At 40.1% G+C, this 27,864-nt stretch overlaps 1 protein-coding gene across 5 annotated transcripts; it reads left to right on the forward strand.

The window, feature by feature from the left end:
• The first annotated feature begins 1,701 nt into the window (after positions 1–1,701).
• Positions 1,702–27,864, forward strand: LOC108971699 (serine/threonine-protein phosphatase 6 regulatory ankyrin repeat subunit A). 5 transcript variants are annotated; one of them, XM_018937953.1, is made up of 17 exons: positions 1,702–2,091; positions 3,815–3,916; positions 9,888–9,989; positions 12,574–12,690; positions 15,681–15,773; positions 16,833–17,046; positions 17,161–17,456; positions 17,528–17,830; positions 17,896–19,323; positions 19,379–19,915; positions 19,987–20,193; positions 20,249–20,942; positions 21,300–21,398; positions 23,430–23,641; positions 25,742–25,870; positions 26,362–26,470; positions 26,964–27,864. In XM_018937953.1, exons 1-17 carry the CDS (start codon positions 1,702–1,704, stop codon positions 27,248–27,250), a joined length of 5,319 nt encoding a protein of 1,772 aa, XP_018793498.1. In that variant the 3' UTR covers positions 27,251–27,864. The 5 variants fall into 5 exon arrangements, with proteins under 5 accessions (XP_018793498.1, XP_018793492.1, XP_018793521.1 ...); XM_018937947.1 differs by lacking the exon at positions 23,430–23,641 and adding an exon at positions 23,935–24,164; XM_018937976.1 differs by lacking the exon at positions 21,300–21,398.

The raw sequence follows: 27,864 nt of genomic DNA on the forward strand, positions 1-27,864 counted from the left end.
AACGTCGACTCATCAGATGTTTTCATCGTCCATGCCTCTGCACGACATAGCAATACGGGAATTATGAGTGACTTATGGAGTTTGGTGTTTGTTCGTCGAGAGAGGACTTTGCTTCTCAATTGCCCACTCAGTCCGAAGTAGCACCTGTTGGCAAGAGTTATCCTGCGTTGGATTTCGAGGCTGACGCTGTTATTGGTGTTTATATTGGTTAAAAGATAGACGATATTATCTACCGCTTCGTGATTATGACTGTCAACAGTTACGTGGGAGCTTAGTCTCGAGTGCGACGACTGTTTGTTTGGCAACAAAAGGATTTCGTCTTGCCCTCGTTCACTGCCAGCCCCAGTTGCTTTACCTTTTTATCCAGTCTGCATAATACATTTTTTTGTTTGAAATGTCATCCACCCAGGAATTTTCAGCTACATTTTCCGGGTTCTCAGTCACAGCGTATGTTGTTTATATTTGATTGCAAGTTGAGAATATATAAGATAGCTGTTATCTGCCTCCGCTTGCGCTTGTCTATAAGTGAGTATGCATATGTATATGCACATGAATTTCAGGCGACTTTTGCTTTTATTCGGATCTTTAGATCTTGATCTTTGCATGAAGCGCGTCGGCACTAATCTGTTAGATTCTGATATGCCAATATTAATCTGTGCGTCTCAAAGTTCGCTTTTTATGAGCATTAGTTTTATGATTCCTATAGCCTATAACAACTTAGTGAGAGTGTTGACTTAATTTAATTTGTATGTTATGGCTTTGGTTGTGCAAGCAAGGCAATTCACACTTGTGCATATGAGGGCTACTCACGAGAACTGCCAAATTGAGTGTGGCGGTATGCCAGAGCGAAGTGGGCACGGCACGCTCCAAGTTTTTCTCATTTCGCGGCTTCGCCTCAACATATCAACGCATAATAAACAATCAACAAATGTAAACAAACAAATCTTGACGGCATAGCGGCTGGCGAAATCAAACAAGTTGAAGCGGCTGCAAACAAATGCAAGAAGCCAGCACTTCCATGGCGTCTTCCGTTACTGCGCAAGTATTCGTCATGTTGCTAAGGTAGCTTCCGGTCACATGGCTTAGGCGCTGGAAAGCCCGTTTGCCGAGGTTTACCTGAGGCAGGATTGAACGTGAAAAATCAGAAAGTCGGAGTCGCTCGTCGCAAACGGTTGGTTTTCAAAATTGTTCGCATGTAACTGGGCAAAGGATTAATATCAAGTATACTTGTATGGGTGTATGTACATATTGATACATATATATATATGTACATGTATATATATACAAGCAGAAGTGTAGTGAAATGGCTTTAAGTGCATTTATGTGACTCAAGTTATTTCAAGTATCTTTTTTCATCTTTAAACAAAAAAATAAGATAAATACAATAATCTTTGCTGAAAAATAACAAAAGAGTCTTAAGCCTTAGTAGCGAGTACAATGAAAAGTTAAAGCCTGATTTCGTATAACCAAATAATCGAAGTGGCTATTTGCTAGTTGGGGTAAAAGTGAGAATTTTCGTTGTGTAATCACCCCAAAGTCAGTTCAAGTGCGCCCCAAAGCAGAAATTGCAAGAAGCCCATACACAAATACAACGAAATCGTTTGCGTCTGTGTGTGTTGGCAATGTGCAGCGAAATGTAGTGTTCACCAAAATGCAAATTGCCTGTGCTATTGATAAAACCGTTTAAATTTGCTATACACAATGTCACAACCGGGCAAACGTGGTGGGCGTGGCGGCGCTGGTGGCGGCATTGGCCGACGTACGCCCTCGAATGTTGCTGGCGCAGTCGGCGCGAATACGCCTGAGGAATCGACCACTGCCAGTGAACGCGCCACACCGGCCAGTAAAGCCGATTCCGATCAGAAGGACGACAGCTCTAGCAATGGCGATAAGAGGGAAGCTGAGGGCTTCCCAGCACCGAAGCCACCGAGCGCGGGCGCTTCAATACGCGACACCTCGAATAAGATACTCGCTTTGGCGATAAAGAGCGAATGGACACCCATCGAACAGGAACTGAAGAAACTGGAGAAATATGTGGCGAATGCTGGCGAAGACGGCAATCACATACCGCTGGCAGGCATACACGATCCGGTGAGTTTTTTTTGGGTATACATTTCCGGCGCTGTTGAGGGAATGAAGACCCCTTAAGCCTATACGATGGCGTGGGGTATAGCGTACGCTGCCACGGCAATATTACCGTTACTTAGCGCTGTATTAACTGTGCGAAAGGTTTACCATTTTTATGACATATAAACAATGAATATTTTAGTTTTCCTCTTCTGCAGTGTCAACGCCGCTAACAATTTTCGTATAAAATATCAATGCATTCACCGAAAAGGGTTGTGTGGCAATAAATTTATTGACTATTGCTTGTTGTCGCTGACTAGTCGCTATTGGGGGGAACTCAAATGGTCGCTTATCACGTTAGCTTCGTAACCTGTTAAATGTTTTTCCAAAATTTATTTTAGCAATGCTAGTAATAAGTTTTTCCATCATTAAATGAGTTTTCGATGTGAGTGTTGCACATAAGACGTTTCTGTATAAGTTCTTCTATGTTGTTCTTTCATCCTCATGTTTATTCTGTTTAGGATATGAGATACATTTTTTCGAACACTCTTTTCAAATTTTCAGTTTATTCCATAAAACTGAAAATATGTATAATCGAAATCAGTGTAAAACTTTTCTGGTTTCTCTACAAAAAAAAAGCCTTCTCTTTAAGCTAACTATACTCCATTAAGGGAGTTCTGCATTGAACAAAACAAATGGTAATCCGATGATGCAAGGTCAGGGGTATATCGTGGATGTATCAAAACTTTCCAGCCATGCTGTCTCAGTTTTTGCCGAGTTATCAAAGATCTGTGTGATCTAACGTTGTCCTGATAGAAAACGAAGCCCTTTTTTCAATTGCATGCTTCAATCGCAATTAGTTGTTGAGAGTAAAACGCAGAATCAATCGTTTGACCAAGCTGGAGCAGCTCATAGTGGATGATTCTTTTCCAATCTCACCAAACACCCAACAGCAAAGAATCGCAGATTTTAACTCGGTCCATTCAATTTTTCACAGACAATTCATGTGGCACCCAAACATCTACCTTCTTTTGGTAGCCTGACTTTGTAAAATGGTTTAAAACCGTTTTCTGATGAATGTTAAGTTCCTTAGCGATTTCATGGCTGCTTATGTGGCGGTCCTGGTCAATCTTTTCCATAATTTCAACGATAGGTCGACCAGAGCGAGGTGCACAATGTGATTGGTAGAACTGGAGATATACGACTGTAACGACATCTGTTGACAAAATACGAAAAGACTTTTTCGACTACAAAATATTTTTTATCCGATCCGCGTTTTTGACGAAAATGCCTGTTTTAAAACGATACACATGATAGCTCATGTTCTACCAGACCGACTTACTTGAAATTTTAAGGAAGCCTTCTTTAATTTGTCAAAAAGTGGTCCTAATTTATTTTTACGGCATTCACCATTTCTGGAATTATTTTTTTTTAATTTTTTGGGGTTTTTTTCTTTGGTTTCAGATTGGATGGAGGCATGGTTTTGGTCATGTGGCCATTTCTGGAGACTTCCCTCATTATCAGCTACTAACTTTTTTTTAATTTTTGATTTTTCCTKTTTTTTTTGTAATGTTAATAAATAAATAATAGAAAATAGTTACTTAAAATATCAATTGTTTTTTTTTTCTAACGGCACTTCAATAATTATTTGAAATTCATGGCTCCAGATTAGATTACTTAATTCCATTTATAAGTATTATTACATTATAAGTACTGTATTAATATTTCAATTCGTTTAATTCTGCAGAACACTGGCATGACGCCGCTGATGTTTGCCACAAAGGACAACAAGACTTCGATTATGGACCGGATGATTGAGCTGGGCGCCGACGTCGGAGCGAGGAACAATGTAAGTAATTTTTTTCTGTAACTTAAAGCACAAATCCGACTTCAAACGCTGCAAAAATAGTTGACAGAAAAACAAACTTCAAATTGGGGCCTACGAATGTTACTATGTAACATCAAAAAAGTAAATGAAAAGAAAGTGAAAAAAAAAACAAAGAAAGGTGAAATTGTGTCAAATCGATAGCGGCCGCATATATAAATCGTAAAGTGCGTACCAAAGCGCATAAATTAATTTGGCGAACTAAACGCGGTCGTCGGTCGCAACGCTTCCGCCAAGGCGCCCTCGACGTGCAAGCAAAGCGGCGGTGGTCTCTATGTACTTTTTGCTTCGCAGTCTACATAGTCTGGCTAACAAGATGGAAATAAGTAGTTCAACAAACTGCCAAATATACGCACACATTCAAATATATACTATGTGGGTTGTGAATGTGTGAGTGTAAGCCGCACGCAACATTTGTCGCAAACGTCACAGCGCGTTACGCAGCGACGCCGAAGTAACCTAAAGGATTTTCCCTGATTTGTGCGTTCTTTGAGTGAGCTTTTGGGTCTCCCCGAGACCCGCGACCCGCAAAACGCTTAACGACACCTTTCGCGTACACACATAATGAGAAAACTTACGATTTGGCTATATTTACTCGGAGATTCGAAGTTTAATACTCACCGACGCACACACACACGCTTCTCGGAAGCATGTGCTCTGCATCTAGTTTATTAATATTATTAATAGTGCGGATGCGTGCGTCAGCTGCTCAGCGCTTTTTATCAAGATGACCCAGAACCACGTGCACTTTGTTTGCGCTTTACATACAGACAATAACAATAACAAAAGTATTAATAACGCTAATGAAAATCGCTTCCAAATAAGATATCGCAGAGCATATGTATAAATATGTCAATAAACCTGTCTGGGATATCTCAGCGTTACTTGATTAAGGCTTTATTATATCGCGATTCTTTAAATTTTCTAATTGAAAACTTCAGTTGCGAGAAGGCATTCCCCTCTCAGCCAAACCAAGAAGCAAAGTAAATGAAAAGAGAATTAAAAATCCTTGACCTAGATTCAACTCACAGTGACCAGAAGAATGAGAAATCACCGAAAATAAGTAAAAGCAAATAAAAAGCAGTTAAGGATGTGTACTATAACGGTAGCGAACGGTAATTCAAGCGGCTTCGAGCAAGCACGAAAGCGACTAGGGTGAGCCAACGGAACCGGGATGCCGCTATCAAAGCTTTTACGTGTTCATACTTACAAACGAGGGTACATTTGTAAAACAGCTAGGGGAAGTAATAATAATTATTTGTAACACATTCTATCAACTTTGAGCAAAAAGTCCGAAAAATGGCAATTCATGACTGATAGCCTCTATTTAAGCTTGGTAAAATATGTAATGTTTATATGCTTGACAGCAGATTTTGCTATCGCTGAAGGGAAGCATTTTTAGGTGCTACGATATGCAAGAAAAACTTTGGTTTGGTTGTTTTTTTTTTTTTTATCAACATCTTCGGGTATGAATCTTGGTTTCACTTTCAGGTTTGCCACACACCTTCGTTGCGAACTTAACTGGCATTTATCGGAACTTTTAGTTAAATTTTCGATATTCTCAATTCAAATACATATACTATACATACATTATGTACCTCAGCACCGTTTTGGATTTCACACCCCTCAAAAAATTATCACAAATGTACTTTTGACCGATGGCGTGCGCGTACCTGTCAGCTGATGTTACAAAGTTGCCTGAATGTAACTAGGTTTAAGTGTATGTGAGTGTATTCGAGTGCTGAAATAATTTTCAATACACTGGCGTATTATTTTCGCAATTTGATTGCCCACTCAAATAGCAATTATTATTAATTATTATTACAGTAAGTAAGGCCTCTATTAGGCAAATGCATTTATTGTACGAGAAATGTACAGAATAGCAGTGGTTCGAAACCTGAAAGCATTACATATAAAAAAAAAGAAAAAATGTTAACAACGCTTGTATCTAATCGAGTACTTAAATTTGTATGACAGCTATATGCTATAGTGGTTCGATCTAAACAATTTTTTTCGGAAATTGCATTATTGTCTAAAAAAATAATCTGCGCCAAATTTCATGAATATATCTTTTCAGTTGAAAAAGTTTTCCATACAAGGACTTGATTCCGATCGTTCATTTTCTATGGCAGCTATATGCTATAGTGTTTCATTATCAACGGTTCCGACATATGAGCAGCTTCATGGAGTGGAAAACACGAGTTCGAACTTTCCGATCAATATCTTAAAAACTGAGGGACTAGTTCATATATACACAGACAGACATAGAGGTGGACTTGGCTAAATCGACGCAGCTCATCAAGATGATTGTTGCTGTTGTTGTTGTAACGGCAGAATTCTGCCGAGTTGACAGTTCTTGGCCGGATAAAAATCCGGGTCCGTTCCGGTTTTCGTAAACCCGACTGTCGTGGGAACGGCATCAAGATGATTTTTTACATACGGTGGCAGGTGCAGCATATAATTTATCGTAGTAGCAGGAAAATAATAATGAATTCGGCCCAATTTCTATAAGGCAGTAAACAGCACTGTGTTATTATTCCTTAGATTGCTCCCAACCGCGCGAATAATGACCGTGTAATGGGCTATTTTAAGCTAAATTACAAATAATCGCAATAAAGTATACACAAATTAAGATATTTCTTACATTTGTGGGTTTTGAAAACTTTTTTCGGCATTACTATGTAAAAATCCGCCACTTAATTAAATGACTCTTTGTAAATATGTAAAACGGGCTTGCCACTGACACATACAAATGGTTGAATCATTGTTGAAGTGCGTGAGTGGGTCCCGTGAATTAATCAACAAGCTAGAGAGCCAAGGGCGCCTCTGCGGTCTGTCATTGAATTTTTTGCTGACTCCTTCTCCTCCTCACTTGCTGCACTAACCTGAGTGTATAACACTCACTTAACGATTAAAATCTAACACCTAAAGTATCTTGAAGTCATGGCCCTTCCTATATGAGCGAAGCGTAATTTTCTCCTGGCCTTAGTGGGTGTACTGCTGTGTGCTTTCACATATGAGTTCGCGCAACATTGACTTTGACTTTGTATTAACACCAATTTTAATTATATATAACAAACACACACACATATACATTCATACACTACCACTAGTGCGCAAGTGAATTTCCGCACTTAATCCAAATATAAGCGAATCTCAACATTTCACAGTGTTATTTCTATTTTCGACTGCTTTGTATACTCGTGTATGTATGTGTACGCGCGTTTTGCTTTGCAGGAACCGGAAGTTATATAGTGTTCTATTATCATTAAAACAACATTTGTCCTGCAACGCGTTGTTGGCCACTGCCCACACCACCAATGGAGATGGAGGCGGGCAACATACACGAAAGAGCTCATTTTGGGAGTGTTGTAACGATTTGACTCTCTTCGGTTTGTGGTAGGAGTAGGGAGTACTATTATTTGGGCAGTGCACTGCGCCAATTGTGCGAGTCATTCACGGCTAAACTTAGGTGCTGACTTCAATTGCTATAAAATACTGTTTGTCAAAGTAATTTACGGCTCTTCTACCTTTGCTCTGCGCAACAGCTGGGAAGGTTACTCATTACCGTTCGTTTTAGGTGCTGAAATTGTTGACAACTGCAGGGTGAGGTATGTGAAGTGGCATTTTCTGAGATATCATCACACGCTCCTTATGCTTTGAGTCATTAATGTAATTTTCTCCGAGTCACACCTGGCAATTCACAAACAGCATAGAGTGCTTTTAACTAGAATATTGCATTAATTACTCGTCACTACGTTAATCATTCATAAAGAAGGAGTGTGCATCTGATTATGTAATGCTGGGGAGCATTTTTAGCAAGGTCTTTAATTAATGCCACTGACTTAATACTATTTGTTCTTAGGTCACCAAATTTTAAATGTAAGTGTGGAGATATTTGGATTTTTAAAAGTTTTAAGAAAGTTCATCAACAAAGAACTTTCTTAAAAAAATTTTTTTTTGTTCTTTCTTTTCAACTTCTTAAGATTATGACCGAAATTATGTTTGTGTCTATATGAAAGCCAAAACTTTGTGTTGAATGTTATTACTAATGTTCTTGCTTGAAAAGCTCGCACAAGTTCAGTTCTAAAGAAGCAGATATGTAAGGCATAAGGACGATCGCCTAATTTTATGCAAGGTTTCACATATGTGCTGTCAAATTGCAACAATAATTTCTAAACACTTTGCTACACCGCAAGAATAACCAATGTGCGCTCTATTCTACTAGTTCGTTCAAGCCATTATAAGACAAAAGAAAAGTAGACTTTTGTTACTATATTTATATAGGTAGATGTGTCCATCTAACAGCAAATAAAAAAAAATACCAAACATACCGAAACAAATAAACGGAAACGCGAAATTTTCCAACATATTTCACAGGGAGCAGAAATGTTGCTTGCTTTAACCTACTTTCAAGCGCAGTGGGGTGAAGCGTTAAGGTTTTGGTAATAACTACTGATTGGAATAGGCATTGGGGCTTTCAGCAGTGGCTCTATTACGACATTGAACGTATGTATATAAATAAGAAAGTAAAGCATGTGCCACAATTATTGTGGTGGGTATAGATACAGTTCATTGGCCTATAAGGAGCATGGCATCGTGATAAATTTTTGGCAAAAATTTACTTTTAATTACATTATTGGAGCTCTTGGGACAACGCCAACTCAGATACTAAACGCCATTTTACATTTTCTGCTATTAGACTTGGCGAATCGTCCCCTTTCTAGGATACTTAGTTAGTTCCCGTCTCTATCCAATACCACGGACTTTCGTAAAGTTCGTTCCCCAAAATTGCTCTCACTTCCGTGGAAGACTGGGAAAAGAGCGAGGTGGACAGAAGCGCAGGGATAAGCAACTAAACAGTTGAGACCAAACTAAATATTGGAGGCAAAACTGGTGTCTTCACTTGTTGGGCCGCGTAGGCCGACTATTAAAATTCAAAAAGAATGACATAAGAACTCAAGTAGGAGGACTAACAGTAATTGTAAAATATTTAAGGAGACTAGAAAAGCCATATAATGACTACTGTAGGAGCCGTGAAGAGGGAGAACAGCAGAAGACTATAAAAAATCTTTTATGCGAATATAAAGCGCTGTGCTGGAAAAGAATTGCAACCATCGGTTAAAGGTTTCTTGACGATATTTGGAGGTTGTACAGATAAAGCTTTTTGTACTAAAGAACTTCATCAGAAGCACGAAGTTGTTCAAGAGGAGGCAATAGGTGAAAGCGATTTTAATCTCTGCGGTTTCATAATGGGATCCTAAAGACCTAGGTCAGAGAGCCACACTACCTACCTATCTAAAATTAACTAAAATTAATCTTAATACTCTCGCTTTTAAACAAAAATATATGGCACTCATACATACATATGTCAGGGCTGCCAGGAAGAAAAAGAAATAGGACCATACACGAAAGCATTTCAAATTCTGCGAACTAAGACTGTTTAAACGAAAAACTAGCTGGACGGACATTAAGCACATGAGCTAAAGCAAAAACAAAAACACAATTTAGAAGTCCATTAGTTTTTGTTATTACAACAGCTCCACTAAATATCCGGTAGTAAATTTGCGAAGAAAAGAAGTGAAAGAAAGTCAGGGTCAAATTTTATGCACTCGTTGCATGCCGCATGCCCCAAGCACATTCTAAGCACATGCATGTGTGTGTGTGAGCGACGCAAAGCGGTAAGAAATCACAAAGGTGTGTGCTTTTTGCCGAGCCATCAAGACGACCAATATAAACAAAGCGCAAATTATGGTTTATAAACTGTTAATATTTTGTATGTATGTGTGCTTTGTGGGTGTGGAAACTCATATGAGTAGAAAATGCTTTCAATTAGCTAATCAAACGCCACATTTGTTCACATGTATTTAATGTTTTTAGGTCACAGTGATTGCTTTCACATCGCCTTCATTCATGCTTTCAATTCTCTTTGCAGGACAACTACAATGCCTTGCATATAGCGTCAATGTACTCGCGCGAGGATGTCGTCAAGTTGTTGCTGAATAAACGCGGCGTGGACCCGTACTCCACGGGTGGCGTAAGTATTCCGAATTATGAAGTAACACATTACACATATGTATATATGTATGTATTCTTTAATGACTCCTAATCATTTGGTATGCAACTGTAAAGCACTGCGCCAGATTTGCTTTCACTTGCATGCCCTTAAAGCCACATTTAAAGATGGAAATGTGTGAGTGCCTAAGTAGAATTTGGGTGAACTTATGGGTAGGCATGACCATATTGGAAATTCCTGCATGCTCAAGTACGTAAAGGTCAAGTTGCATTGTTGCGCATGTAGGTGGCACAAAGATGTTAACAGCATGCATGGACACCCCACACACACACACACACACACAAATATGCGACAAATATGTAGCCACGCGAATTGTTCCTCACGCTCTCGTTTGCCTTCTAATGCACGTGTGGCGTGCAACTTTCACTTACTTGACCGCCGATTGCCTTTGCCTAATTGCAGCAGCAATGACGAAGGTCGCCTAGTTTTGATTGCCTAAGTATTGGTACGGCCTTAGCGCCGGCAGCAAGAAAATATCTGTAATTGATTAGCTTCTTAAGCGCAAAGTCAGCAAATTGTGGGTGTTTAAGTTATACATACTATATATATGGTATATATACAAATACTTATATTTCTGCATAATGGAAAGTGGATTTAAGTTATTGGAGGCCTTCAACTCTTCGATATCAATATATATGTATATATATATATATAAAGTTCCACAAAGCCTTAATTATTGCGGCTTCTGACGCCTTCATTGCCATCTATCAATAAAATCTGCTCGCATTCGCTCGACAGCGCTTGTCACCAGCGCTCTATATACACATATTATTTTTATTATTTTTTTTCGATGGATTTACCAAAATTGCCTTCTACGCCCACCATTACTTTGTTCCTCACATATTTGTTGTAAGTAAAAATTGCAGAAAATAAACAAAATTTCAGTAACTAGGCAAAAATTTGTGGGCAACCACCACCGATTGTTAGAAAGCATTTATTTTAATGACTTTCGCATATACCGTTACACATACATACACACGCATTGAACTATGGAAGTAATGCAGTGTCTGTTGCTCCATAGCTTTTGTTTTCGCTTTTGTTGTACTATTTTTGAAGTTATGTCGGCGGAATGCAACAGAATATCGGTTATATGTCAGACAAAAATAGTAATGCGCTGTTTAGCTCCTTCAAGTGCCACTGCATTTCTGAATTTGGGAAATGGTTGGCCTGCAAGCATTTAAATGCAAAATTTTTATTTAGTATGCTCACTGGTAAAGGAATGTAATTTTTTGATATCCTTTTGGAACATAGGAGCATTGAAGAATGTAAACCTTATAAGAAGATACTACTACACATTTCAATGAAATTTAGCGAAAGAAAAGACTTTTTAATTTATGTTGAACATTGAACTTAGTTTCAATTCCAACAGGGCTTAAAAACTGTCAAATTATAAATCAGTAGTACAGTACAAGCTGTTCAAAATGAATAAAAAAAAATGAAGAAATTCGCTAAAAACATTTTACTGTCAACAACTGATGAAATTGAAGCAAGAAATCGAAAAAAACGGCCAGAACCGATGAAAATGCTTCGTCTTCCATCAGGACAACGCTAGACCACACAGATCTTTGATGACTCGGAAAAAAGAGAGAGCAAAGGAGAGCTTGACTGGGAAGCTTTAATACATCCACGATATGGCCCTGACCTTGCACCATTCGACTACCATTTGCTTAGGTCAATGCAGAACTCCTTTAATGGAGTAAAGTTGACTTCAAGAAAAGCCTGTGAAAATTACTTGTCGCAGTTTGTCACCGAAAACCAAAAAAGATTTACATTGTTGGAATAATGTCTCTAGCGGAAAAATGGCAAAAAGTGGTAGATATTTGGTTTATGAAAGTTCATTACAAATATAAAAAAATAAGTTGAAGTTTGATAGGAAATGTGAAAAGACTTTTCCGATTACCAATATATGCAGACTTCCTTTGCACAAGTGAGTGAAAAAACTTCTTAGTATTAAATACTGGTTGGAATAGAGATTTGAAATGCTTTAAGTAAGAAAAAAAGTTTTTGATAATAATAATAGCTAAGAAATATTTATTTTTTAATAAAACTGCTTTTTTTCAAAATTACTATTGGTTGTCTCTGTAATTTAACAAAATTAATTTTGCAACTTTAGTTGAAGGTTCACTGTACTTGAACTTATTTGCAGCAAATACTTTTGAATGGCATGCCTAACTTTAGAAGAGCGTTTTGCTGCGATTCTCATTGGTTCCCCTTCCTGCGTCACTTTTTTGTTCTTCTTGTTTAATTTTCACACCCATAATCGAAGATTTTCAAATAAATTTGTAGGCACTTGAATTTATTACCGACAGTCGAGCAGTTACATTCGGGACTGCCGAGTAGAGTGGTTGCAAAGATTACTTCATTTTAGTTTCAGTTAGTAAAGTTTCAGCCTTTTAATATTTTCTTCAAGAACGCGCTTAACTAAGAGTGAAAAAAATATATAAAAATTAAATTGAAATATTTTGTTTTTTATTTCATTAACACCAATTCAATATTGTTCAGTGCTAATAACCGAAATGTATTTTTTAATATTTTTTACTCGTAGTCCCGCACCCAAACCGCCGTGCATCTGGTCTCCAGCCGTCAAACGGGCACTGCGACAAACATATTGCGCGCCTTACTTGCAGCCGCTGGGAAGGAAATTCGCTTGAAAGTAGACGGGGTGAGTAAAAAAAAGAAAATTGAAATTGAAATCTAGGATTAATTTAGAGTATATGAATATGCCCTAAATTCAGTAGCAGTAAATTGTACCACAACAGAAATATAAACCAAACCAGGACATATATTAATGCATATGCAATAGTCTTGAATTTATTTATTCATTTATTTAGTTAAGTCAATGGACATTAGTTTAGTATTCTATATTGTCACAAAAACTGCTCAAAACGCCTTCCTCCCGCAACTGCATACAAGCACAATTGGAACGTCAGTGCGTATGAGCGATACAAGTAAATCCATTCAATAGGGTAGCGTATTTTAGTTTGTCAATTGCTCACAGAGAAATGATAAACGTTTTGGATGCCCACACCTTCCTCGAAGTAAGTGCCACCAACTTCCCAATCCACCAACACTGAGCCAGCGTAGTCGTAGTCAACCGCCAGCCGTGCCACTTGGTGCCAACGTAAACAAAAGTGTAGTAAACGTGGCAGCAACGGAAATAACCAAGCTGGCAAGCAAACAAAAAACTAATAACAACAATAACAAAATCATAACAAATGCGCTAAAAGCAAGAATTTGGGCAAACTGATGTGTTCTAAACGAATACGAGAGAATATGAAACACAAAACCGAATTGTGAAAGGGAAATGGGGAGCTTTTGAAAGGCAAGCAACATAAAAATGCAAATCCATAAATAATTTTATTGCATACACAAAGCTAATGAATGTAGCACAGCGCGCAACTCATGCAACTCAATCGATGTGTGGAGGATCCGGCGACGAAGCCGCAACCCGCGCACAACTCTTTGAAAAGCACCGAAAAAAGTCGAAACACAAGTGAGGCAGTGACAAGATTCCAGGCATGGCAACTTGTAAGCGATTGCAATGCAATAAATTAAAATTCAAATGTGATTCATTGCATACAGATTAGCGCAATACGGAAGTACACTTGCGTGCTAGAAAGTTGCAGTGCCATTAATGAGAATGTTTAGCTGCTATTCACTTCCCAATATAAATAGAATTTAAATGAATGTTAGAGGTAATGGAATGGAGCAATGAGTATCTTCCACAGGAGTACTGGGCCCCATATGAAGCAATGCTAGAAATTCAGTAAATGCCAACATTTTCCGCGCAACTGTATATTGCCAACCATTATACTTACAGCTGTGTGTGCTTTGCCGCCCAAACGCATAACGATAAACGTGGCTCTGTTATATATTATATGAATACGTGTGTTATACACGTACATGTGTAGGTTTGTGTGGAGACTCTGTCCATTCTTCAAATATCTCATTGGCACGCGAAAAGTTGTTGTTGGTGTAAGTGAATACGAAAGTGTCTGCGGCAATAAGTTGGCGTCGGCGAAGTTTGTGAGTGGAACTCTTTATGAATGCAGCAAACTGCCAGGCCTCGCGACAAATGAGTTCAACACAAACCGAACCCACTTAACATACCTTACATACTAACTACATAACTTGTAGATATGTATGTTGCACAGTTATACACAGCAGACAGACGCTGACAATAGTAAACATGTTTGAAAAACTATTACAGTTTCCAAGTAACAATGACATAAACACGCACCTTGCAACATTTCCGTGAACAACAACGTAATGCGTGGAAAATGCAGCATACTTTAAGGCGCAATTCAATTACGACATAAACGAACGAGTCGAAGAATGCATTAATACGGAAATGCTAAACAAACGGCGTCTGAAAATCGATAAATGGCTCTTCGGCAGGGAGGATGGGGGTTAAATTTTTGTTTTTGGTATAAACAAGAAGAAATTTTGCATAAAAGAGTTTATTTGTTGTTAACAAGGCATTTTTGAGCAAAACAAAAAAAAAAAAATCGCGTACAGGGATTTCTCAAAATGAAAACCTAAGCTGTTACTTCGTTTAGCTAATTCATAATAGTATAGCTTAATTCAAATAACAGGCCTATTGAAAAGTTCCCGACAAGCCATAGTAATTTCTTTTTTATTAAAATTCTTTTTTTATTCAACTTAGCTCCCTGATTATAGCGAGCCTCCAACTTTTCGATACCATTTTTGTATTACGATTTGACTTTTTTTTTCAAAGAAAAATTTCGGCAAACACCTCTTCATTCGACTAAAATTTCTTCCAAGCGATCATTCTTTTTGAATCCAAGAGCAGTAATAGTCACCAGATCTGGAGAATACGGTGGATGCGGCAGCAATTCGAAGCTCAATTCATGGATTTTTGCCATAATTTTAACTGACTTGTGACACGGTGCGTTATCTTGGTGAAGCGAAACTTTCTTCTTCTTCAAATGCGTCCGTTTTTTGGCGGCTTGAACGCTTGAAAGACGAAAGACTTCATTCAATAACGTTGCGAAAAAGTTGCTATTGATGGCATTTCCTTTTTCTAGTAGTCAATACAAATTATTCCATACTCATCCCAAAATATAGACGTCATAACCTTGCCAGCCGACTGTTGGATTTATCCACGCTTCGAAGCGGGTTCATCGCGTTGACCGTCGATTGGATCCATGGATCCATGTTACATGCATTGCCATATATTGAGGCAAAAACTCGGATACATTACGCTTGAATATTCCCAAACACTGTTCCAGATCCCAAAACTGAGCTCGCCCGGACCCACTGCGCGCACAGCTTTCACATAAAAATCACAAATCATCTCACAAAATATTCGTGAAGACTTTTTTGATATTTTCGTCGGCAAAAAACTCTTTCTGGCGCATACTCATCAAGCTAAGTTTTTGCTTCAACTGTATTTTTTCCTTTCAAAAATAATATTTTATCAACATCATCCACTTTTTCACAAAAACAAAAGTTGCTTCACTAAACATGATACATATATATTCACAAAATAATGATCTGACAGCAGTCAAATTTATACAGGCGCCTTCTGAAGGTTAGGGCTGATTAGTGTGACCTCTTATTCTTCTCCTTACGTTTTAGATATAAATATATACATACCCATTTGATATCTATTTATATTTTTTCTTGCAGAGAGGCAAAGTCCCGTTGCTGCTTGCGGTAGAGTCTGGTAATCAATCTATGGTTAGAGAGCTGCTCTCAGCTCAAACGTCGGACCAACTGAAGGTAAAGCATGAAAGCTACATGTATGTATGTATGTATGTATGTACAATAAGTTTAAGATATAACCTTGACATGTCAAATTCTCTAAAAATTAATGGTTATGCTAATAAAGAAACTGGTTTTTGTAACAGTAAATAAAAACGTAACCGAATCGGCACACTTCCTACGAAAAAACTCGCACTCGCCACTCTGCTATGCACCGTTATTTATTGCAAGCATGTTTGCACGCTTCACCCGGCGGATCGTCCGAGCCCACACGTGTGCCAAGAAAGGCTGTGCACGCAGCGCCAGTGACATTGACGGCCGTTGCCTGCCACAAACAAGAAGTGGCACGCGGTCGAGCCGTTTGATATGCAGTTGCAAACTCTGCCTGGCACTTTATTAAGTCGTTGCGCCAGCAAGTATGCAACGTTCAGACGGCAGCACTTCAACTTTACAAAAGCAGTTGGTGTTGCAAATTAAAATTTCCACTCACCTATGCGTTGACTAAATTGGCAGCGGCGTGCAGTGGGTCATGGCAGTTGGGTTGGCGGTCACAGCATTGCATTTGCGAGCAGTGAAATTATTGCTCATGCGAGGAATTCCCATGAACTAATTTTAAGCGAAACTTTTTTCACCGCCGTTTCACTTTTCTCATGCGGTTACGAGTCACGCAAACCGTCTTTGAAGAACCGTTCGTCTCATTGGTTACTTACAAATTAACCTAGGTGCTCGCTGTTGGCCATGTGAAATGGTGTCAAAATCTAATTTAATTAAACGTATTTAATAGAGCTCTTGGCTGATATGTTCTTCTCTCTTTATACGCCACACGTGTATGAATTTCCGTTATTCTGTTAAATGGCGAAAGCCTTAAAGCTCAGACTTCACCTTCACATTCAACTTGGCTGCACAGCAATTTGCATATAATTTACTAAAACTACGTCGGCAACATATGCCACCACGAATATCAGCGAATTATTTTTAACGGTTTTTGTGTTTTTTTTTTTCACCTTTCTGATTTTTGATTTTTTTCCTTTGGCTTATCACTGCCTGTAATCGGAAACCTGGCTTTACTTTCTGCAGGCAACAACGGCTAATGGAGACACGGCCTTACATTTGGCCGCCAGACGACGGGACGTCGATATGGTGCGTATACTCGTCGATTATGGCACCAATGTCGACACACAAAATGGTGAGGGTCAGACGCCGTTGCATATAGCGGCCGCTGAAGGTGACGAAGCCTTACTCAAGTACTTCTACGGCGTGCGCGCTTCTGCGTCCATTGCGGACAACCAAGGTGAGTATCTTCTTTTCATTTCCTTTCCTTTCTCACCATTACTCTGCTTTGCATACCTAACGTTAAATGCTATCTTACTTTTGTGTTGTTGTTGTGCTGTCTGCTGGCGCGCAGATCGTACACCGATGCATTTAGCTGCTGAGAATGGCCATGCGCACATCATTGAAATTTTGGCGGACAAATTCAAGGCGAGCATCTTCGAACGCACAAAGGATGGCAGCACGCTGATGCATATCGCCTCGCTGAATGGCCATGCCGAGTGCGCGACGATGCTCTTCAAGAAGGGCGTCTATCTACACATGCCAAATAAGAATGGCGCGCGCAGCATTCACACCGCGGCCGCGTACGGCCACACCGGCATCATCAATACGCTCCTGCAGAAGGGCGAGAAAGTTGATGTCACAACGAATGTTAGTATCATTTGCTCATTGGGGCTAGTAATTATTACAAATATATCTCACTTTACGATTTGCATTTGCAGGAGAACTACACTGCACTCCACATCGCCGTTGAGTCCGCGAAGCCGGCTGTCGTCGAGACATTGCTGGGCTTCGGCGCCGATGTCCATGTCCGTGGAGGTACAATGCACGAAACGCCGCTGCATATAGCTGCACGAGTTAAGGATGGCGATCGTTGTGCCTTAATGCTCCTTAAGTCCGGAGCTAGTCCCAATTTAACTACCGATGATGGCCTGACGCCGGTGCATGTAGCCGCGCGTAACGGTAATCTGGCAACGCTGATACAACTCCTCGAAGATGGTGGCGATCCACTATACAAATCCAATGTAAGCCCAATTTAAATGATACCATATGCCCATGGAACCAAAACATTTAATTTAACCTCCCACAGACTGGCGAAACATCGCTACATATGGCCTGCCGTTCCTGTCATCCCGAAATCGTACGTCATCTCATCGAGATGGTTAAGGAGAAACATGGCCCTGATAAAGCTACTACCTATATTAATTCAGTGAACGACGACGGCGCGACCGCACTACACTACACATGCCAAATCACTAAGGAGGAGGTAAAAATACCCGAGTCCGATAAGGAAATTGTTCGCATGTTACTCGAAAACGGTGCAGACGTAACTCTGCAAACGAAAAATGTTCTGGAGACTGCTTTCCATTATTGTGCTGTAGCTGGAAATAACGACGTTCTGATGGAGATGATTGCCCACATGAATCCCACTGACATACAGAAAGCCATGAATCGACAGACGTCGGTTGGCTGGACGCCGTTGCTAATCGCCTGTCACCGCGGGCACATGGAGCTGGTCAACAACCTTTTAGCGAATCATGCCAGAGTGGATGTGTTCGACATTGAGGGCCGTTCCGCCCTGCATTTGGCTGCTGAACGAGGGTATCTGCACGTGTGCGACGCTCTGCTCACCAACAAAGCGTTTATCAATTCGAAATCACGTGTCGGTCGCACGGCGCTACATCTGGCAGCGATGAATGGCTTCACGCATCTCGTGAAGTTCCTCATCAAGGATCATAATGCCGTCATCGATATATTGACACTACGCAAGCAAACGCCCCTCCATCTAGCCGCAGCTAGTGGACAGATGGAGGTATGTCAGCTTCTACTCGAGCTCGGCGCTAATATAGATGCGACCGATGATCTGGGTCAAAAACCCATACATGTCGCTGCGCAGAACAACTACTCTGAAGTGGCCAAATTATTCCTACAACAACATCCATCGCTGGTGAATGCCACCAGTAAGGATGGAAACACCTGCGCACATATCGCTGCAATGCAGGGTTCGGTGAAGGTGATCGAGGAGCTAATGAAGTTCGATCGTTCTGGCGTGATATCGGCTAGAAACAAATTGACTGATGCCACACCGCTACAACTGGCGGCCGAAGGTGGACATGCGGACGTGGTGAAGGCGTTGGTGCGTGCGGGCGCCTCTTGCACGGATGAGAACAAAGCTGGCTTCACTGCGGTGCATTTAGCGGCACAGAACGGTCATGGCCAGGTATTGGATGCGTTGAAAAGTACCAATTCTTTGAGGATAACCAGCAAGAAATTGGGACTGACGCCGTTGCATGTGGCAGCCTACTACGGACAAGCGGACACCGTGCGCGAGCTATTGACGAGCGTGCCAGCGACAGTGAAATCTGAGCCACCGACCGGACAAAGTCTCTTCGGTGAGTTGGGGGCGGAATCTGGCATGACACCGTTACATTTGGCGGCGTTCTCGGGAAATGAAAATGTGGTGCGACTGCTACTGAACTCGGCTGGAGTGCAAGTAGAGGCGGCAACGACAGAGAATGTGAGTTTTTGATATTTCTTCATAACTAAAGCTTGAAAAATATTTTATTCTGCAGGGTTATAATCCACTCCATTTGGCTTGCTTCGGTGGTCACATGTCAGTGGTTGGCTTACTTCTGAGTCGCTCAGCAGAACTCCTCCAATCGACGGATCGTCATGGCCGGACCGGTCTACACATCGCCTCCATGCACGGCCACATACAGATGGTGGAGATTCTGTTGGGTCAAGGCGCAGAGATAAATGCCACCGACAAAAATGGTTGGACGTCACTGCATTGTGCTGCCAAAGCCGGCCACTTGGAAGTTGTGAAATTACTATGTGAGGCAGGCGCATCACCCAAGTCGGAGACAAACTACGGTTGTGCGGCAATATGGTTTGCCGCTTCCGAAGGCCACAACGATGTGCTGCGGTATCTGATGAACAAAGAACACGATACATACAGCCTAATGGAAGACAAACGGTTTGTGTACAACTTAATGGTTGTCTCCAAAAATCACAACAACAAACCCATACAAGAATTTGTGCTGGTCTCGCCCGCACCTGTCGATACCGCAGCGAAGTTATCAAATATCTACATCAACTTATCAACAAAGGTTGGTGCAACGGCGTTAGAAAAATATTCACAAAGGTTTGAACTTATAATTTCATACAACCTTCCAAATAGGAAAAAGAACGCGCCAAAGACCTAGTAGCCGCCGGCAAACAATGTGAAGCAATGGCAACCGAGCTGCTGGCACTTGCCGCCGGTTCTGACTCGGCAGGCAAAATACTTCAAGCCACCGACCGGAGAAATGTGGAGTTCTTGGACGTGCTCATCGAAAACGAGCAAAAAGAAGTTATTGCGCACACTGTAGTTCAGCGCTATCTGCAGGTAAGTCTGCCGTAAGTTCAAAGACCTAAACTGCTCATTTTTTAAATGCAAGTAGGAACTCTGGAGAGGGTCACTAACATGGGCATCCTGGAAAATATTGCTACTCTTAGTCGCATTTATTGTATGCCCGCCTGTTTGGATCGGCTTCACTTTCCCGATGGGTCACAAATTCAACAAAGTGCCTATTATAAAGTTCATGTCCTATCTTACTTCACACATATACCTAATGATTCATCTAAGCATTGTGGGCATAACACCCATATATCCGGTGCTGCGGCTAAGTTTGGTCCCCTACTGGTACGAAATTGGGCTACTTATTTGGTTGAGTGGCCTACTTTTGTTCGAGCTGACAAATCCATCAGACAAATCTGGATTGGGATCAATTAAACTGTTGGTGCTGCTACTGGGCATGGCCGGTGTGGGCGTACATGTGGCCGCGTTCGTCTTCGTCTCTAAACTATACTGGCCAACACTAATCTACTGCCGCAATCAATGTTTCGCATTGGCCTTTCTATTGGCTTGCGTGCAAATATTGGATTTTCTATCGTTCCATCATCTCTTCGGGCCGTGGGCCATCATCATTGGCGATCTGCTTAAGGATCTGGCACGCTTTCTCGCTGTGCTGGCGATTTTCGTCTTTGGCTTTTCCATGCATATTGTGGCACTAAATCAGTCATTTACGAATCTAAAGCCAGAAGATTTGAGAGGCTTCGAAAAGCGCAATCGCAATCGAGGGTACTTCAGTGACGGTAAGTACTTTGTGCGTTGGTGTTTCGTGTTTGTAATTTCATGTGTTTCATAAAATAGATTTTTGGTTTCTTGTACAAAGAAAAGTGTCTTTGATGAACCGCCATTGGAGACACTTTTCTCATTTATCTAATATTTATTGAAATCAAAGTACTGTATGGATAAGTATCTATCTTGAAGGTAACACAAATCGTTGCTTTCAAGTTCAGAGTCTCAGTTATAGCTTGCATGCCGAACAATTACAGACCACTCGTATTAGATGCTCTCGCTGCATTACTGCAGCAGCTGCTTAAAAAAAATTCGAAATGTAAACTCAAAATGAATCTTTGTATTTCTCTTACAATTCGAAAACCGCACAGACGATATGCCGACACCGCGTCCTCCCCTCACTCCCGCTGAGCGTTATGTCGATAGTCGAAGTTTATCGAGCGAATTTCGCCGCAAGCATAAGGATGATCGTAAGTTGATTTGGCTAATCGGTGCCGTTGTTACTTAGTGGGTGTGTTTTGTTTGTTTTTCCGCCTTCGATGTTGTGTGTACACTTTTTCAATACCCACTTGGGATTGTTCTCTTGCGGCATCCACATAGCGCTGAGTATTCAAGCGTTTCAATTTAAAGGGCATGTTAGCTTTGAGTGGTCATCACATCCCCATCTGTGCATCCTTGATGTTGTGTCTAAATGTTTGCTACGGTTTTACATATGAACTGTTTTTGATGGAATGCTTTTTTCATTTATTTGTTCTCATTCTGTTTCCTCTTCCTTCAATCCTATCTTTGAATTATTTAGCATGCTTACTAACTACTGCTTCACCAAATTCTTTTACAATACTTTAAAATTATACATTTCCACTTATACTATATTTTTGGTTTTCTCTAATTTTAAAGCTGTTTGCACTGTTTTCGCCTATAAACTTAATAAAATTCACCACACTAGACACTTTTACCCGTTTTCGTTTCGCTCAAAAAACTTTTAGCGGAAATATAAATACATATATAGTGTTTTCTTATACTTCGGTTGGAGCGTAGGACCAAAAGAAATATAACTTAGCTTTACTATTTTGGAAAATTGGAAACAGTTCATCACATCCTTAATATTAAGTTGGATCCTTAGAGTTTAGGAATAAATTTTCATGACTTTCTCTTTACTGCCACACTCGCCGATATTATCGGTTGAATATTGTATTAATTGTAAAATTGAGATTTTTGTTAACTAAAATGTTTCTTCTGGAAGGATGAACTCATGTGTACGAGTTCTCTAAATGCCACTCAGTGAGAGTAACCGGAAGTGATTATTTTACATATGGCTCAAGCAGCTCACGACTTCAGGTCTAAGACCAAGTATCCTCTGGCTAGGCAAAAAACATCCGCTTGAAGGCGAGATAAAGTGAGAAGGCGAAACATACCACCTTAGAGTTATCTGCTGGATTTGGGGGCCGCTATGCAAAAACCAACCTCAAAGAACTGAAACGTTTAAAGTGATATCAGCCCAGATGAGAAGCAGACGCTATGAGTATCTCACGACAGCAGGGTCTAAATAACCGAAATCTAGTCGAGGACTGTCAACTCAGCACCATCTTTCGAAATTACTTCAGAATTCGAGCTTTTCAAGATTCGACAACGATGGCGACAACCTGTCATCATTTCTCTTCCGACTTGAACGTTTAACATCATAAAGATGATTATCTCGAACTGTACCAAGCAGGTATTCATAATCCTACCACATAATCACTCTAAATATTTGATCAGAGGAGAGTAAGAAATTTTTTGTAAAAATGCGCTAGTAATAGAAGAAGATCCCCGAGGGAGAGGGGGCTTGTGGCAGTTCTAACGACGGAGAGTTTCGCCAACCCCACCCACCCCAAAAGTTAAAAGTTTTAACAAGACTTTGAGTTGCAAACACAAAATTATATGGTTCCACGAACTACCCACCTTATTCTGCTATGGATCCGCCCCTGAAAATATGCTAAGTTATATAGACGAGTTTTCGCTTGTACTTTTTAGAGTGTCTATATTAATTTGAGTAATTTTTCAGTGTTCGCATTCTTTTGCTTAATATGCTGTTACAAGTATTTTTGGTTACTTTGGTTTTTTATTAGAAACAATACTAACCTTATTCAAAAGACGCATGTTGATGTTTGTTTATCCTAACCTATAAAGGGGTTCCAATAGCTTCTGCACAAAGCAATGTCGATTTTAGTTACTCGTACCTCAAAACTGTGTAGCTTTAAACGTGAGTGATGCACCAGCTCAAACCAAGTTTAGCGAAACGCTGCCACGCCTCACAGTCACTCGATGTCCAAATGCGTAAAATGCCGCTAATGTGTTGCCAATTATTTGTAAAATCCTAATGAAGCTCTACTAATAAAGCTGCCTCTTGGCGTTTATTTCGATTAATTTTGCTATCCTATATATAACAACAACACAAATCTCCCAAAATAAAAAAAAAACTGAAAAAATATGAAAAACTGCAAATCTAATAAAAAAAAAAGGACCAATGACGCCATTTTTGGCTTTCGAGCGCCTGTTCTTCGCCGTATTTGGACAGACAACGACCGTGGACATCAATCCTATGCGCCATCTGCGCCCCGAATGGACCGAGGTCCTATTCAAGTTCGTATTCGGCATCTATTTGCTTGTGTCTGTGGTTGTTCTTATTAATTTGCTCATTGCTATGATGTCGGATACTTATCAACGCATACAGGTTGGTATCGCATGCAACTTATTAATACCAAGTTTTTTTGTGTTTTTCTCTTCTCCCCCCTCCCCACACTTTATCAATACTTAAATAATACAAAATTATAAAAATAACAACAAACACTTTGCGACTGTGGTGTGAAACGGAAAATGGCGTTCGACGGTTATATGCGGATACCGCCAATGCTGTGACCGACTGCTTGTCGGTGGTGATTTGTAATATTTATTTATATTTATTTTTTTTTTATACCCTTCGGTCATATGTTATTGTATTTGTTGCGGTATGGCGCTGGGATGTAGTGCGCATGCATCCGATTACCTCCTTTGAGTTGCTCTTCTTTGCCGTGTTCGGCCAGACGACAACCGAACAAACGCAGGTCGACAAGATACTGAACGTGGCCGAGCCCACTCAGCCGTACTGGGTGGAGTATCTGTTCAAAATCGTCTTCGGCATTTATATGCTGGTGTCGGTGGTTGTGCTAATCAATCTGTTGATTGCCATGATGTCTGACACTTATCAACGGATTCAGGTAGTATTATTTTGCTTTGCCGACTAACGGTGCATACCATACTTAACGCCATACTATATACTTACATACGTCAATACTTATGTGATTATGTGTTTTTGTTTACGAATGCCTTGGTCTCGAGCCACTGAAAGAGTATGTAATTTTTAGGGTTCAAAGGAGAGAAGCAAACAAATAGAGTAATAATTTTTTCTGCAGAAAGTAAAATATTTTAATAACGTAACTGTTTACAGGTATTGGGCAATATTTCGTAAGCTTTTTACAATTTGTCTGCAAACTATTAATGTAAATATATAACTATAGCCTTACTAAAAAACCAAGTCGCAAGCATATTTATAAAAAATAAAATGATTTTGATTTGAGCGCGTGAAAGCTTCGTGCCAAATATTGAAAATATGATACTTAAAGCTTTTACAGCCTAACAGCTTTCATAATTCCGTTCAGGGCTTAAGTTAAGCTTTCACCTAACTTAGAGTAAGTCCATCATTTGCCCAGACTTGCAACTTCCATTCACGAAAACCGACGTTATGAGTGTTCGCAAGGCGATCTTAAAGATACAATCTATAAAACAACAGTTGTTTCTTTACGATAACAAACTGCTACTGTGAAATGCTTAGCTTCTCGAACTTTTGCTAAATGTGTACAAGCCAAACTAATTGCTTGCATACTAGAATACTAGAAGTTTAGAGTTAAGTACAAAATTGTGTTATATAATGCTTCTGTGTGTGCGTTTCGTCATACTAGAATAGACTAGAAATATGCTTACAAGCAAGTGCCGCGCTTTTAGGCTTCTAGAAGATACAAAAACAAAGATTGCGCGCTTTCAGTGTGAGAATACGAATATATTTAGTGAGTTCTTTTGTCAATGTGTTTGTGCTTGTGTCTAAATATCTGCATGTTCCCTTGCATGGCAATTAAGTGATAATTTCGTTTATTTGTGAATTATTGTGAATTTCTAATATTGTTTAGCTTTCGATGAAAAGTGAAAGCTTTCTCTGCTTTGCATAAAATACTGTAAGCGCTTGAAGGGCGTGCTTCGAAAGCTTTCACGTACCAAATTGAGGTCTTATTGCGTTTCGCAGAACTTAGCAAATGATGTTATGAGTCTAATCGCGAAGGCAGCTGGTGGTAAGATCTCGATTTCTTCTCTACAAGCAAGTGAATGTGAGAGAGTTGCGAGCAAAACAATATTAGAAATCATTTTATATTACTTTAACAGCTTTAAAGCCCACATATACATACAAATACACATATCAATATATATACATATTATATATGTGTCTAACCTAAGAAATACTACAAACGTTCTTTTTCAGCATTAAAAATGAAAGAAATATGTATTTATTGAAATTAAAAGTGTTTAGTGCTTCGAAAATTAAACATTGCATATACTATGTTTATTTCTCCCATACACACATCCCATTGTACATACATATGCTGGAATGCAACCCTACATTCCAACCAACCTCATCACATCATAAATGCCTGCTCCTTGGATTGCGCTGTTTTTAAAACCAAAAACGAAAAACGAAAAACAAAACACAAAAAATGTACAATGAAATTCGCTTTGAGAAATTCAGGCTCAATCCGATATTGAGTGGAAATTTGGTCTGTCCAAGCTTATACGCAACATGCATCGCACAACAACTGCGCCATCGCCACTTAATTTAGTTACCACATGGTTTATGTGGATCGTCGAGAAGGTCAAGGTAATCTAGAGCGTGTCTAACAGCTGCCCTGCGGCTCTATCCGCCACTTCTGTAGTCCTAAACATCAATTTTACCTAACTAACTTAACTAGTTGACCTTTTCCCCAACCCATTTAAAGCAAAATGGCAACAAACCACTTCTTAGTTATTTTTCTTTCGGTTTCTTCTTCTTTTCTGTTATGGCAAATCACAGTTTACTCGCACACTGTCCTAGTACGGGCACCCTGTATTATGTCCTCTGCACTCTATATACCGTAAGCTTGTCACCCTGTTTGGCTCACCTATTGCTTGATGTTCGTGTATTCTGTCACTGCTCATACTCATATGTGTTTGTTATTGTTGTTGTTGTCTTTTGTCCTTAACTTAAACCACCAACAAATGCGCCTGGCAACTGCCACCAACGCCACCGCGATCATCAAACACCACAATTGCATAAAATAATACGTACATACACGTTCTACATATATAATACACGCCAACGTCATCGCACAGGCGCGCATGAAGAAAAAGAAGCGTCCAAGTCTGGTACAGATGATGGGAATACGCCAGGCCAGCCCGCGCACGAAGGCTGGCGCCAAGTGGCTCTCGAAGATCAAGAAAGGTAGGAAATGTATGTGTCGCTGCAATGCTGCTTTCCAATTCTAGCCCACCAAATCGAGCGCCACGCCCACTTCACCAAGCCAATCAGCAATAAACACAACAAACAACAACAAGCGATTGCGATTGCGTTTGTGAAGTGTGCGTGCGCTCGCTCGGAGCGAGTTTAGCAGCTGCGCGTAGCGAAGTGAACCAATCGCGTCCAACAGCGCTGCTTAAAAGCACAAGTGGAGCTTATGGAAAGCTCACAAGGCATACAACTTGCGTATTGCTTAAACTTTTATATATCTAATATTAGTATAGTTCTGTACTTAGGAGAGAAGAGAGCTTGATGCCTCTCCTATGAATTCACTGAAAATTGGCTCCCTAGCTTGCGCTAGCTCGAAATTTCGCAATTTCGCCACCAAAAATAAGCACAAAAACTCATTTAATTTTTCTAATCTCGCTTTTATGAAATCAACAATTGCGCAATTCAATAAATTTTGAATGGTCAGTAGACTCGGTGGCTCTATCCGTGGTACATCTCTCACCGCTCGGCTCGCAGACGAGCTTCACCGCCGCCAACCAGAACCGTATTGAGAATGTCGCCGACTGGGAGGCGATCGCCAAGAAGTACCGCGCACTTGTCGGCGACGAGGAGGGCGGCTCAATCAAGGATTCCGAGGCGGAGAGCGGCTCCGTCGAGGGCAGCGGTGGTGGCGGTACGGGCGCGCCACCGCCGCCGGCACAGGTGGGCAATAATGTTGCAGCAGCACCGCCACAAGACCAATTGCCGCACGTGTAGAGCGAGCTTTTTTCATCAAAAAAACTGCATTCATTGCGCATTTGAAGCACAAAACATGGCTACATACTCATACAGTAGAAAGTTGAAGCATCCAAGCTTACTATTACAGTTACTAGCAAACTAATATTTAATCATATTACAGGTTTAAGTCAACAGGAAAAGTATGTTGTTATTGAAATAAGTATGGGTGATTTTGATAAATTACGAAAAATTTTAAGGTTAAGGGTTAGCTAGACGATTTAGTTAATAAAAGTTATCACTCAACTAGAATTCCAGCCTCGTGCTTCATATACTTCTATAGGAATGTATATGTCTACCTTAGATAGTATAAATAAAGTAAATAAATACAGTGGCGCCTTACATAATGTAGATTTATTATGTGAGAAATCACCTGCAAAATGGCAAGATTAGAGTAGAGTTAAAGTTAAAGTTCGGAATAAACAACAAAGCAAAAGTGTTTTCCAGTCGTGACTAAGGATAAATAAAGGCAGTGGTCTTTGAAATTTGTTGTTTTAAAAGGTTTTTAGTCATATAATTGTAATTGAAAAATTAAGTTTAGTATTAAGCTTATATAGCTATCATTACTAATCTTAAGACACTCTTATTAAATACAC

The sequence above is a fragment of the Bactrocera latifrons genome, unplaced genomic scaffold, assembly GCF_001853355.1.
Source record: "Bactrocera latifrons isolate USDA-ARS-PBARC rearing strain unplaced genomic scaffold, ASM185335v1 scaffold_109, whole genome shotgun sequence".
In the NCBI taxonomy this organism is placed as follows: Eukaryota; Metazoa; Arthropoda; class Insecta; order Diptera; family Tephritidae; genus Bactrocera; species Bactrocera latifrons.